This window comes from Schistocerca piceifrons, chromosome 3, assembly GCF_021461385.2.
Source record: "Schistocerca piceifrons isolate TAMUIC-IGC-003096 chromosome 3, iqSchPice1.1, whole genome shotgun sequence".
In the NCBI taxonomy this organism is placed as follows: domain Eukaryota; kingdom Metazoa; phylum Arthropoda; class Insecta; order Orthoptera; family Acrididae; genus Schistocerca; species Schistocerca piceifrons.
In genome coordinates this window covers 723,150,224-723,166,038 of record NC_060140.1, presented here as the reverse complement: position 1 = coordinate 723,166,038, position 15,815 = coordinate 723,150,224, and the positions used below count along the sequence as shown (strand labels likewise).

Here is a 15,815-nt window from a genome sequence, read left to right as displayed (position 1 = left end):
TAAATAACTGTAAAAATAAATGTAAAATAATGTAAACTAAGATTTTCAAATGATTTATGCCTTAATTCTCTGTTTAAATGTAGGGATCCTAGAGGCCCCACCTCTTATTCTATGTTACACAACTTGAGTGTTAATTTATTGAGCCAGTTAATTGTTACTTCATTGTGCTGATTGAATAAAATTTGTAATGTAGCGACTGTTTCTCATTTAATGCCCATATTGAGTCAACAGTGTTGATCAGTTTGTTCATCAGTCTCTCGCAGAAAATAATTTTGAAGAAATTTGTGTTCTGCTTTGCAATCAGCGTGAACAATAATAAAATTGATTTTGCATTTTGAATGTTGTCATATAATTCTCATGCATGACTTTTTTGCCCTGAACGATGTAATTTGAAAACATTAATTGTACTTGTGTATGTTTGCCAAGGAATCTTTTGAACTGGTTTGTGTCACCTGATACCAACTTTGATAATGGTTCAGGTGGTTGATGTAATTCTGGAATTTCACTTTTCCACCTGCACAGAACATTCTTGGTATTTAATTCTTAAATTCTAGGACACTGCAGCACATGCATAATTTATCCATTTTTCCAATAATCACACTTGTTTTAATGCTAACCATAATTGCCATCATAATGGAATGCATCAAGATGTAAATTGGCATGCAGTATTCATGTGGATCTAGCAGTGTGTACTTGAGAGGTTTCTGGTCTTTCCTCCCATTACTCATTTGTTTCTGAAGTTCATGAGGCCTTTTTTCTTTATGTTTAAGGTGTAGATTGGTAGATCGACTGTTCCCATGTTGATCGGTTGGCATAATTGATTTGACAGGGAATATCTTTATTCTGCTTGACTACATATTTATTTCTCAACATACTCATCCTGGATATGACCACACTTCTCCCAACAAGAGACCAATTTGTTTATATTGTCACTATAAAATGTTTGACTTTGCTGATGGAGCCACAGCCTCACTTCTGCTTGCAAGGCTTCATCACTATCCAAAGTGAGTCGTCCTAGACATTGTTTAAGTTTTGGGAACAGATGAAAATTGGATGGGACCAAGTCAAAACTGTAATGATGCTGGTGGTGGTGGTGGTGGTGGTGGTGGTGACAGTGAAGCAAAGACATCATATTGTTGCAAATTTCACAACTGTTGTGTGTGGTCTGGCATTTTCATGGTGAAGGAGATGTTCCTACACCTGTGGACAAACACTCTGAATTCAAAACTCGATTGCAGAATGCTGTTTCTAATGCAGCAAGTTACATTATGCACAGCCATGTTACATGATACAATTCAGAGAACTCTAGAAACAGAGTAATGCAAATATATAGACATGAGGATTAAAGATGTAAAATGTTAATAACATTTGTTTTATTTGAAAAGCTTTGAGAATTTTCACATAAAAAATACAGAGGCACTACTTTACAGAAAGTCCTTGTATTTGTCTAGTTCGGCAATCGCCACATGTCCTGGGTTGTAGCTTCCTGGGAGCTTACTGTGTGTATCATCATCAAACTCCTTCCAAATTGAAGAGTTACCACTCTTTGTGGCAGGAATTGGTTGCTGACTTTTGTTTCCTCACTAGCAAGTTTTCTTGAGGCATATCTACTCTTTCTGAAAAATATAACTGCTCTTTTGATCTTGTCGACAGTTCTCTGTATTGACTTTTGTTTTATTTGCTGCAGAGAGTGATTTATAGAATGTGCAAAGCATCAGACATGTAAGATTCAATAGCATACCAGCTGCTTTCATGTTTGAAGTGTTATCCATTATTATGACAGTGGTTTTAAACTTGAAATTTTATTTGGTGACAACAGCTTTTACCCAATTTGAAATAGTGTGTTTAGTGTGTCTTTCTTCAGACTGAAAGCACTCTAGAAAGCATGACTTCGAGATTTCCCACCTATGAAATGTATCATGAGTAAATAGAAACTAATATTATTTGCCATCCCTGGTGATTTTATGGAGGAGGTTCCACCACTCTATGATGCCTTGTCCGCACCACAAGCAGAACATCTGCGCACCCACGTGGACCGCCTCCCATCACATGCACCGCTGTGGCTTGGCAATGGCAAAGTAATTGTACACACCGTCTACTGTGCTGTACACACATCATGGTTGGTTGGTTGGTTGGTTGGTTTGGGGGAGGGACCAAACAGTGAGGTCATCAGCTCCAATGGATTAGGGAAGTACGAGGAAGGAAGTCGACCTTACCCTTTCAAAGGAACCGTCCTGGCATTTGCCTGAAGCAATTTAGGGAAATCATGGGAAAACTAAATCTGGATGGCCGGACATGGGTTTGAACCGCTGTCCTCCCAAATGCAAGTCCAGTGTGCTGACCACTGCGCCACCTCACTCGCTGCACGTCATGCTATGTGCTGATACGGTGCAGCCAACACTTCAGCCGCCCTACTCAGGGCCACATTGTGTCATCACCCACAGTGAAAGAATGCTCAACATTGAGTTGGGAGTTAAAGTGAGGGTTTGAGAAATAATTTTCATTGATTCTAGGTCCAACAACATCCCACATATCCAAAATAAAACTCAATGCACCTAGAAGATTCATTGCATCACAGATTCCAGCACATTAATATCTATTAAATACTGTTGAACTTGCCACTGAGGTATAATTGTTTTGTAATAGCTTGATCCATGGGCTGAAGTTTGCTGATCTTATTGGAAGGAAGGAAAGTTCGATGTTTTGTAGCAAAACATGTTTTGACTGAGCAACACAATTCTCAACACAAAGCACAATACTGTAGCATTCTTTGTTTATTTCATAATCAAACACCCTTAGCCATGTGGCACCAGTGAAGAGCCATCATTTCTTATATGTGAGAGTAAGTCTGTAACTTGGACACATTATAAAGATTCTTATAGAAGCTTTTGCAGTACTTTTGTAAAGGCAGTTTTACTGTGAACTTTACTTTAAGGAAATTTTACTCACATAAGATGTACTGATGTTGTTTTTTTAAACTTCTTCATTCAAACTGAGGAACAGTTCCCCCATAATTCATGCTTCTCATAATTCCAATATTATAATCAAGCAATGGAAAGTCTAAGTTGGAATAACAACTATATGAAAAGGATAGATCGCTTCTCACCATTCTGAAGAAGCATTCAGTCACAGACAGACGGAATGAAAAGACTACTAAACATTTAAGCTTTTGGGCAAAAAAAGTATTATTCTAAAATGGAAAACATGCTGGGGTCACAGCAGTTGGAGACACCTTGGAGAATGCAAGCTGTTCTCGTGTAAGTGTGTGTGTTTTTTCCATTTTGGAAGAAGGACCTTTCTGTCTGAAACCTTAAATGTTTTGCAGTCTTTTCATTGTGCTTGTCTGTGAAATGCTGCCTCCTCTAATATTTTCGATAATTCCAATTTTGTATCATTTCTTCTATTACCTGTGTAGAAAATACTCTTTTGTAAAGCTCTACCTTTGCTACACCTTGGCATTGCTGTTAGTGAGTTGGACTTTCTATAAACATGACTTTGTCTATTAGATGTAATTTGAATTTTAAGAAATAGTGTAGTGTATTTTTATATTGTTTATAATGCTTTTAAAATTTTTTCGTTTCAGCTAACAACGTAGAAAAGCCAATATTGACCAATCATAATTGTACAAGCTATCGGTATCGCTTCAACAAGGCTGAACATAATTTTGGCACTTTGGATAATGTTACATTGACTACTTTCTATGTTTATGTGTATGATTTTCGGCCACCATTATGGATTCAGATCTCCTTCTCACAGTATCCAAAGCTGAATTTGCAACAGTTCTTCATCACATTTTCAACGTAAGTTTTTAGTCCCTTTACCTAATGCATTTACTATTGTTAAAAATTATGTATGAATTAAATGAAGAAACTGAGTAAACAGAAAAAATGCATTAGGACATATGAGATTTAAAAGTCCTTTTATACTAGAATTTCATATTAATTTCAGCAACTGCACTGCTCCAAAGTGGTACCCAATTGTGTTAGTTCATATATTGTCCTTATATATCTGTGAATTTTGAAACTAACGACAATTATATTACATACATGTTGTTCGATGCCATCATTTAGTCTTTCTCAGTTTCTTCAGCATGAAAATTGTTGTTTTGTTATTTGTTATCTGCATTGAATTGATTCTTTCTGAGAGCCAATTTATGAACATGTGAACACAAAGTTGTAAATCAGAGGTAAACTTAAAACTCTGTTGTGGCACCGAAAATTGCATGGACAAATAAGTTAAGCAGGCACCTATTCCATCTATATGACTATCAGAAAGTTAATTTGAACATTTTTCTTTTTGAGTATGGTGTGCTTTCAGAATGAAGAAATGTGTGGCTTTAACATTTCAGATTGGTGACTGTAATGTAATTACATTTTATATATATATATATATATATATATATATATATATATATATATATATATATATATATATGGTTGTAATAGAGGGAAGCATTCCACGTAGGAAAAATATATCTAAAAACAAAGATGATGTGACTTACCAAAGGAAAGTGCTGGCAGGTCGACAGACACACAAACAAACACAAACATACACACAAAATTCAAGCTTTCGCAACAAACTGTTGCCTCATCAGGAAAGAAGGAAGGAGAGGGAAAGACGAAAGGATGTGAGTTTTAAGGGAGAGGGTAAGGAGTCATTCCAATCCCGGGAGTGGAAAGACTTACCTTAGGGGGAAAAAAGGAAAAAAGGACGGGTATACACTCGCGCGCGCACGCACACACACACACACACACACACACACACACACACACACACACACACACATATCCATCCACACATATACAGACACAAGCAGACATATTTAAAGACCTAGGGGCCCTAAGGTTCTGAGGATTCCTTGAAGCTCCGCCTGGACATCAGGAATGGGATTACCTTGGCAAACTTTGTATGTAGTGCTGTCTGAAAGCTGACGCAGTCCCTCAGCCACATACTCACGACGATCAAGTACCACGGTCGAGGAACCCTTGTCCGCCGGAAGAATGACGATGGATCGGTCAGCCTTCAGATCACGGATAGCCTGGGCTTCAGCAGTGGTGATGTTGGGAGTAGGATTAAGGTTTTTTAAGAAGGATTGAGAGGCAAGGCTGGAAGTCAGAAATTCCTGGAAAATTTGGAGAGAGTGATTTTGAGGAAGAGGAGGTGGGTCCCGCTGTGACGGAGGACGGAACTGTTCCAGGCAGGGTTCAATTTGGATAGTGTCTTGGGGAGTTGGACCATTAGGAGTAGGATTAGGATCATTTTTCTTCATGGCAAAGTGATATTTCCAGCAGAGAGTACGGGTGTAGGACAGTAAATCTTTGACAAGGGCCGTTTGGTTGAATCTGGGAGTGGGGCTGAAGGTGAGGCCTTTGGATAGGACAGAGGTTTCGGATTGGGAGAGAGGTTTGGAGGAAAGGTTAACTACTGAATTAGGGTCTTGTGGTTCCAGATTGTGTTGATTGGAATTTTGAGGTTTGGGGAGGAGTGGAGCTGGAAGTGGGAGATTGAGTAGATGGGAGAGACTGGGTCTGTGTGCAATGAGAGGAGGCTGAGGTTTGCTGGAAAGGTTGTGAAGGGTGAGTGAGTTGAATTTCCGGAGGTGGGAAACCAGGAGATTGGATAGTTTTTTGAGGTGGAGGGTGGCATGCTGTTCTAATTTGCGATTGGCCTGTAGGAAGATGCTCTGAACAGCCGGTGTGGATGTGGGAGAGGAAAGATTGAGGACTTTTAATAAGGATAGGAGTTGACGGGTGTGTTCATTGGCTGAGTTGATGTGTAGGTGAAGGATTAGGTGGGTGAGGGCAATGGATTGTTCAATTTGGAACTGGTATAGGGACTGATGGAAAGAAGGATTACAGCCAGAGATGGGAACGTTGAGTGTGAGGCCTTTGGGGGTAATGCCAAATGTCAGACAAGCCTGAGAAAACAAAATATGGGAGCATAATCTGGCTAGGGCGAAGGCATGTTTGCGGAGGGAATGCAAATAAAACTTAATGGGGTCGTTGTGAGGGTGACATGGTATTAGAAGGTGGAAAGTGTAACATGAGGCTGAAATGAAAATGAAAATAAAAATATATGGCGAGAGATAAGGTGAATTAGAAAGCAACTGGAGATCTGGTGTGAAAAAAGGCGAAAAGGTGTTGGTTATAGCTGGGCTATGTTGATCCTGTGGTGAACTTGGGTTGGTAGACAACGATGTGCACAAAAGTTATGTGGTTGTGTTGCCGTCAAAACACATTAAAGGGTGGAGCAATTCGAGAAAATTTCGAAAAAACTGCATGTAAATGTATTAAAAGGAGTGGTTTTGTGGTGGCAGATTGTGAAAATGAGGCTAACAATTGTCTGACGAAGAAATAATGACGTTAAAACCTGTGGGAAGCGGCTAAACAAGATCAGTGATGTGGGAAAAACGGAAATGGAAAAAAAGCGAAAGTTATTGGAACTAGCCGAAATGGCTGTTTAATAGCTGAAAGGAACTGTTTGTGAACTGGAAATGGTGGATTTTGTAGCAACAGTATTGTTGAAAGCGGAAAAAAATTGTTGGTTATGGTTTGGAAGTGGGTTACGTATTATTGAATATATATAGGCAGGATAAAATAGTATAGTAGATTACGGTAAAAAGGAGAAGGTGAAAACAAGTGAAACTACTGGCAAAAACAGAAAGAGAAAATAAGACGACAGAAAAGATTTTGAAATGCAACAGTGACAATAATTTTATATATATATATATATATATATATATATCCCTCTTTCCTGATGAGGCAACAGTTTGTTGCGAAAGCTTGAATTTTGTGTGTATGTATGTGTCTGTTTGTGTTTCTATCGACCTGCCAGCGCTTTCGTATGGCAAGTCACTTCATCTTTGTTTTTTATATATATATATATATATATATATATATATATATATATATATATATATATATATATATATATATATATATACTTGGTGAACTAGGGTTGGTAGACAACGATGTGCACAAAAGTTATGTGGTTGTGTATACTCGCCTTGGCGAGTGTATACCCGTCCTTTTTTCCCCCTAAGGTAAGTCTTTCCGCTCCCGGGATTGGAATGACTCCTTACCCTCTCCCTTAAAACCCACATCCTTTCGTCTTTCCCTCTCCTTCCGTCTTTCCTGATGAGGCAACAGTTTGTTGCGAAAGCTTGAATTTTGTGTGTATGTTTGTGTTTGTTTGTGTGTCTGTCGACCTGCCAACACTTTCATTTGGTAAGTCACATCATATATATATATATCGAAATATTTGAAGATGCAGCCAGCTAAACGACTCTGTGGGTACTGGTGCCGGTCGTAATTACAAATAAATCACTTCACATACTTCCATAAATACAAATGCTTTATACTGGTCAAATATTACACTTAGACTGCAGTACTTTTTGCTTTACAAAATGCACATCATTCTGTTACGAGAAAAACTTCCAACTGTCCTCCACTACTAAAAACAAAAAACAGTACATCAAAAAATGAATGTGAAAAAATTTCTTCATTTGTCGGCGCCTTCCTAGTTAATGTCTCTGCTAATGCGTCTGTTCGATCAGCATTTCATTTTTGCTTCGCTGTTAAATAAATATTAAATTAGCGGCATCCTGGGGGGTATTTCATTATGTTCCTGTACAATTGCCCCCACACTGTATGTTGACATGTCATGGAGACGTACAATGTTGTTGTTCGTTTAAATTTGCCAATAGGGCTCAATGACCTATATTGTCGGCTTCTCTTATTTTATTTTATAGAATAGATATGTCAGCTTATCCTATGTGTGAGAAATTAAAATATTATGTACATATATAATATATGAGTCCATTACAAATCTAAATTTTGTGTGTTAACAATAATGTCCAGTTTGCTTCATTCTTGCTGCTGTGTTTCACGCTTGCACACGGGCCTATTTGGTGGCAAGAACTAGTTGCTAATGGTCAACATGTTATATGCTACCGTTGCACGTGCGTGCACTCGTTTTCTTGGTGTTGATGTCACGTTGAGTGTCACACTTTCACCTAAATGCCACGTATCGAAGAAATGTAGTGGTGTTTGTTTTTATGCTGGGTGCAGTGAGTGTGTGCTTATTGTTAAAAATCCAATGTTGTGGCAGAAGATCTTTATGTTTATGGCCCGGGCAACATTACTACCGATCTTATTCACGTTTTCAGCAGAGAGAACCGTGACCAAAAGCATACATCGATTAGGTACGCGGTCCAAGGCGCTGCAGTCATGGACTGTGCGGCTGGTCCTGGCAGAGGTTCGAGTCCTCTCTTGGGCGTGTGTGTGTGTGTGTGTGTGTGTGTGTGTGTGTGTGTGTGTGTGTGTGTGTGTTTTTGTCCTTAGCATAATTTAGGTTAAGTAGTGTGTAAGCTTAGGGACTGATGACCTTAGCTGTTAAGTCCCATAAGATTTCACACACATTAGAACATTTTTGATTAGGGAAGTACCTGCTCGAACAGCTATAGTTCACTTGTCCATGCAGCAAGCGTTGTGAGCCACGATACTCGTCTCGTTGCACATGCATGTTCATGTCACCACACTTGAACACGCACTTGTTGAAAGAAATATATAACCGTCTAACACATTGTATAAACTGCTTGTCCTTGAAGTTCATGACTTCATATAGTTTGGTTTTCAATGAAAATTCATACAACTCTTTACAACAATATACCTAACATGATCGCATATACTTGTTGTTGTTGTTGTTGTTGTCTTCAGTCCTGAGACTGGTTTGATGCAGCTCTCCATCCTACTCTATCCTGCGCAAGATTCTTCATCTCCCCGTACTTACTGCAACCTACATCCTTCTGAATCTGCTTAGTGTATTCATCTCTTGGTCTCCCTCTACAATTTTTACCCTCCACACTGCCCTCCAATGCTAAATTTGTGATCCCTTGATGCCTCAGAACATGTCCTACCAACCGGTCCTTTCTTCTTGTCAAGGTGTGCCACAAACTCCTCTTCTCCCCAATTCTATTCAATACCTCCTCCTTAGTTATGTGATCTACCCATCTAATCTTCAACATTCTTCTATAGCACCGCATTTCGAACGCTTCTATTCTCTTCTTGTCTAAACTATTTATCGTCCATGTTTCAATTCCATACGTGGCTACACTCCATACCAATACTTTCAGAAACGACTTCCTGACACTTAAATCTGTACTCGTTGTTAACAAATTTCTCTTCTTCAGAAACGCTTTCCTTGCCATAGCTGGTCTACATTTTATATCCTCTCTACTTCGACCATCATCAGTTACTTTGCTCCCCAAATAGCAAAACTCCTTTACTACTTTAAGTGTCTCATTTCCTAATCTAATTCCCTCAGCATCACCCGACTTAATTCGACTACATTCCATTATCCTTGTTTTGCTTTTGTTGATGTTCATCTTATATCCTCCTTTCAAGACACTGTCCATTCTGTTCAACTGCTCTTCTAAGTCCTTTGCTGTCTCTGACAGAATTACAATGTCATTAACGTTTTTATTTCTTCTCCATGGACTTTAATATCTACACCGAATTTTTCTTTTGTTTCCTTTACTGCTTGCTCAATATACAGATTAAATAACATTGGGGACAGGCTACAACCCTGTCTCACTCCCTTCCCAACCGCTGCTTCCCTTTCATGTCCCTCAACTCTTATAACTGCCATCTGGTTTCTGTACAAATTGTAAATAGCCTTTTGCTCCTGGTATTTTACCCCTGCCACCTTTAGAATTTGAAAGAGAGTATTCCAGTCAACATTGTCAAAAGCTTTCTCTAAGTCCACAAATGCTAGAAATGTAGGTTTGCCTTTCCTTAATCTATTTTCTAAGATAAGTCGTAGGGTCAGTATTGCCTCACATGTTCCAACATTTCTGCGGAATCCAAACTGATCTTCTCCGAGGTCGGCTTCTACCAGTTTTTCCATTCGTCAGTAAAGAATTCGCGTTAGTATTTTGCAGCCGTGACTTATTAAAGTGATAGTTCCGTAATTTTCACATCTGTCAACGCCTGCTTTCTTTGGGATTGGAATTATTATATTCTTCTTGAAGTCTGAGGGTATTTCGCCTGTCTCATACATCTTGCTCACCAGATGGTAGAGTTTTGTCAGGACTGGCTCTCCCAAGACCGTCAGTAGTTCCAATGGAATGTTGTCTACTCCCGGGGCCTTGTTTCGACTCAGGTCTTTCAGTGCTCTGTCAAACCCTTCACGCAGTATCGTATCTCCCATTTCATCTTCATCTACATCCTCTTCCATATACCTATGGCTGACATTCCATTCATTTGTCATATTGCAAACATAAATTTCTTAAGTTTTACAACGTGATAAAATTTTTCATTAACTACAGTTTGTTTCAACTCATTTTTGATCACATTAAATATACAAATTAGTTACATATCACATTTTTGTAACACAATACAAGCATGTGATACATTTCTGCTTCATTTCATTGATAGGCTTTTTCACTTATGTGAGCTCATTTCTTTCGTAGTTAGAGGAGGGAGAGAAAAGAACATTGGAAATAGGACCAAAACATCGCGCATTGCTGGCCTAACTACACTTGGCGCCGCCTCCTTTGTTTGGGAGGGAAGAAAGGAAATACTCATCTATTGGTTCAAGGATTATGAGGAAATGTTACTCGTACAGTCATGAACTAGTTGCTAAGGAACCTTGGTTCACTGAAATAAATCATTGACAGCGTATCATGTTATCTCTTCATGTTTTAATACTGTATACTTCAATTTGCGTGTAGCTTAGTGTGAAATCTAATGTTTTCACCATCGTAGACTTGTCTTTCTTAAATACCTGGAAATGTCATTAAAATTTAACTGGGTTTTGTAAGATCTCCTGCTTAAATGATTATGTGTACTCTGCAGTGAATAGGTAGTGACAATTGTCACGGAAACATACTGTGATGATGCGTATTTCATTTTTTCATTTGCCTTATGACCTTTACTGTAAATATCCTTATAACTAAATTGTTTACTCAAGGTGCGGCCCGTTCCTTCATTTGGTACCTGCTACTCTCGACGTAATTCTTCTTCTGTGCCGTGATGATGCACTGGTCACTCTGCAAAGAAAATTATCTGACATTTCTCATGGTATTTTGTTGTTAGTTCTTAGCTTACAAGTCTCGTGTGTGTGTGTGTCTGTGTATATATAATGGTTACTTTTGGTTGGAAATATGTTGTATATAGCTTAGTATTTAATTAAATCTCTGTGCAAATATAGCAATCGGTTCCTTAGTTCTTAAACAGTAGGTGTATTTGTATAGTATTTTGTGTACCTTGTATTTAGGCTAAATGTACATTGCGTTTCTAATTTGTTTGCGCCTTGAGCCAGTCTGTCACGCATGCGTACAGGTCAGTGTCTCCTCTCCTGCTACTGACATCAGCGCGTATTGTTGAGTGCGGATCACTGAGCCATAAGCTAATTTTGTTTATAATTTCGATTTGCATGAAGCGGTGTTTTACTTCTCATTGCTGTTAATTTTCTGCCTACGTTTACAAATCAAAAGAATCACTTATGCCTATACACATTTCTTTGTCTTAAAATACATTCCAGAAGAAAATTATACTTTGAATTATGTACGCTATATACAATAGTCTTGTGATTAAAAAAAAATTCTTACCACACTTCGTTATTTTATAAAGGCTTTTATATCCTTGTGAGGGTAGAGACTCTTGTCTCTTCCTGTTTTCTCATAGGTTAATCTGTACATCCCTGGGTATGGTATTTTAGAAATTACATATGGTCCTGAATAGGGTAATTGCCACATCTTATTCAGTTTACCAATTTTTGTCAATTTAGGGTGCGTCCGTAAGAGGACTCGTTACCCTTCAGAGAATTGTGTAACACGTTTAAGTTTCTTGTTATAAATTTTCTTTCTATACTCGGCCCTGTTTTCTAGAATAACTATGGCTTTGTTTTGATTTTATCTTGTAGTGTCATTTCTGTAGTGGGTACCTTTGGTATGGGCGAAGCCCACTCTTTTGTTTGCTTTGTCTGGAACATCAATTCATTAGGTGTGAAACCTGTTGAAGATGGGGAACATTATTGACAACTTGCATGAAAGGAGTTACCTATTCTACCCATCTGGTGTGCTCATATGGTGTTTACTAAAATATGCTTTATGCCCTGTGAGGTCATAAGTTGTTTCCATTTTTGCCCAACAAAATATGAAGCATTATCAGTTAGTAGTACCTTTGGTTTACCTACTCTTCTCAAATAGTTTCTCTCAGTTCTTTTCTTGATATTTGTGGCTGTTGCATTTTTAATGGCTTATTTTGACATGTTTCAAAAAAATGTTGTATAGTGCTACTACATATTTTACTCCTCCTCTACTTCTTGGATATGGACCATCTATGTCCAGAGATACCATATCTAGAGGGTTTTTTGTGAGTATTGGGTGTAGCTCAGTATATTTTGACACATTTGACTTTTGATTTTTGACATACTCCACACTTTCTTAATACCTGTAGGACCCGTCTTCTCAAATTTGGAAAATAACAAAGTGGTGCAATTTTTTCAGTACATTTGCCTTCTCAATAATGTCCCCATACTTCATGTATGTGTCTTATAAATTCGTCGATGTAATCTTCATGACACACACACACACACACACACACACACACACACACACACACTATTGATCAGATTTTTCATGTGTCCTATGAAACAAAACGCCCTTGTACTCCTGATACCATTTACTTACCCTTCCACCTTAATCTTGCTTAAGGTTCTGCATGACCTAACTCCATCTGTGATCTGTTGTTGTATAATTTTCATCTGCTTACAAAACTTATAAACTTATAGTAATCAGACTGTTGTGTTGTACCTTGCATTAATAATGTTTTGATTTCTCCATCTTGGTCTGGTAATTCACCAAATTCCTCTAAACCTAGTGGTAGCCTAGACAAGGTATCTGCAATAATGTTCTGATTTCCTTTGATATAAATGATCTCAAAATTGAATTCCTGTAAATATAGACACCACCTAGCTACTAATATACAGTGCAATAGTTTACATGTTAAAGGAAATGACAGTGACTGGTGGTCACAGTACACTTTGGTGTTCTTGCCCCACAAAAAATATTCAAACTTCTTAAAAGCCCATATCACCGCTGAACTTTCCAATTCTGACACCAAGTAAGACCTTTCTGCTTCAGATAATGTGTGAATAGCAAAAATGATGACCTTGAATACTTCATTACCTTCTTCCTCTCATATCTGAAATAAGTATGTCCCCAGCCCTTGAAATGAGGCAAAAATCCTTGGACATGTCAGAGTGCCTAAGAATGTTTGCATTTACCAATGCCTGCTTAATGTTATTAAAGTCCTCTTGACACTTACCATCCCATAACCAAAGTCTATTTTTTCGTAACAAGTTGAGCAATGCATCACCCTTCATTAGTTGTTGTGGTAAAAAAAAAAAAAAAAAAAGGGGGGCAGCTAGCCCTAAAAAGGCCTTAGTTGTTTTTTATTCCTTGGAGCTGGACAATTGCGTATGGCATCAGGTTTTTTCGGATTAGGTAATATCCCTTGTTCTGACACAACATGTCCTAAATATTTGCCTTGCTTCTTACCAGAACTAGACTTTTTTAAATTGGCTGTTACTCCGTAATCTGCAAATCATTGAGGCACCTGTTCAATGAGCCTGATATGTTCTAACCAACTGGGTGTGGCTATCAGCAGGTCATCTACATATACAGTGACTTTGCTAAGCAATTCTGGTCCTAAGACATTACATGAGTATGTGCAATATAGTCGGATCTACTTTGCATCACGTGAATGTAGGGGAGTCGAAACCAGTAGTGACCCATGACGTCCTATCAACTTGAGATTTTTTTTTATACATGTCATTCATTTCTAAATTTTATTGATTATTTACAGAGTAAAGAATTAAATTATGTACAACATATGATAGGTAATGAGTTTTAATGAGATAGATATAAATATGTTTTGGCATAACAAATAACCTTGTTGCCTTATGCATGATATGTTTTCTGTTTGTAAGAACAAAAACTTCCGTGTTGCTAGAGTGCGCGATCCAGTAGTTGTCGAGTGTGGATCTGCTGTAACTTTCATGAATGGACATAGAACTGTTAATTTACAACCCGGAGTTGATTTAAAACTTATTCTAGGGAACCACGGCCCGACTTTGGTCCAAACAAATCGCGCGCATATCCTCAAATATCGGCGTGGAGTTTAAGATACATGGTTGGATATCGGTCGTTATCGTCGCATGTATGATTCAGTAACATTAACCGCAATTTACGGACATTAGCTTGATAATAACTATCAAAGACTTATATGAGTGGCATACTAATCGTCTTGATGCTTGAAGCAAGTGAGAAGCAATTTACTGTTGGGATATGACATTGTATAGTCAGCTTGTTGATACGTTCCTTAGCAACTCATAAACGGCCAGTGATAGAATTATCGAAATGATCTTTTAAGTATCAATGACCACTACACACACATCAGAAACTAATTACTCTAACTGTGAGTGACTTCTGGATTGGATGTTTTTTGTTTTTTTTTTTCGGTTAATTGGTATTAATAAACTTCATTTGAGGTTGAAACTTCATCAATGGTGTCGCGCTCATTCAGTTTAGTTGAACGATAGATACTACTAGCTTCGCTACTATTTGTAGTTTTAAAAGAAAAGAGAGCATGTACCTGTTTTCCTTTTGAGAAATGTTCGTGCTTCAGTCATCAGTGTTCTCAAACCAGAGGCATGAGTGACGCTCCCTCACAGCACTACGATATCATGAACCACCACACACATGTGCTCCCTTCTCGCTACATTTCTGCATTGAAAACCCTGAGATAGAGCCGCGATACGAAGAAGGAAGAAAGAAGAGGAAAGATCAGCGAAAGAAATGGAGCAAAGAGAGAAGGGGAGGGCACAACCTTGTCCAATGCAGATATAAACACTCCTGCGCTAATGTTCAGTCCAAAAGTTAGAACACGGAATTCGTAACTTCCGTCCCCACAAACAAATGCACAATATTTTCGACTTTCTTCATGGAACTTTATTTGCCAGTAAGACATTTTGAGATCAAATATACTGAAATATTTCGTATTGTAAAACAAATTGTCTGATCACATGCGTATTGGTACTATAATCTTATTGATACCCCTGGCATCAAGAACTAATCTTACAGAACCACCATCTGGTTTGCTTACTGGTAATATTGGACTACAATAGTGTGAAAATAAGGGCTGTATAATTCCCCATTTAATCATACGATTGATCTCTTCCCTTCCTGCCTCTTGTTTTGCCCATTGAATAGTATTTGACATTACACAAAATGTTTCATGTGGATAGACTTCAAATTTACATTCTTAGCCTTTGATTACTCCTGGCTCCTTACTGAAAAAATTGGCATACTTAAATAACAAGTTAGAAAGTTCTCGTCGTTGCCCCTCATTTAGTACCTGTGATTCACTTAGTTTCTGCTCTACAATCTCGTAACTAACCTCAGTGTTCGCTTCTTGTTCAGTATCAATTTGGTTTGTGAAGTACACAGCTGGAAAGGAATACTGTACTCTGACATTTGACTCTGGTTTGTTTTTGATACTTTCATCGAGCGTTTTGACTAAATCTGTAGAAAAGATCTGATCCTTTACATAAAAGTGGTCTGTGCCATTACCTATGTCAATCTGTGTTTTGTACATTCTAAACGTGTTCATCCCAATAAGACAATTAACAATTAGTTTGTCAATTATAGGGAAGTTGCACTTCACTGTGAAATGTTCAATTTGTACTGGAATAAGCGCTTGATGCTTAACCAATTTAGTCTTACTGCCGGTAGCAGTTTACTTCTTGCA

At 38.1% G+C, this 15,815-nt stretch overlaps 1 protein-coding gene across 1 annotated transcript in view; it reads left to right on the top strand.

Moving 5' to 3' along the window:
* Positions 1 to 15,815, top strand: part of LOC124787690 (putative protein tag-53) — a 295,671-nt gene that overhangs the window by 238,460 nt on the left and 41,396 nt on the right. Inside the window, exon 20 of the mRNA XM_047254518.1 lies at positions 3,584 to 3,800. Within this exon, the coding sequence (XP_047110474.1) occupies positions 3,584 to 3,800 (217 nt within the window). The remainder of the gene's footprint in view (positions 1 to 3,583; positions 3,801 to 15,815) is intronic.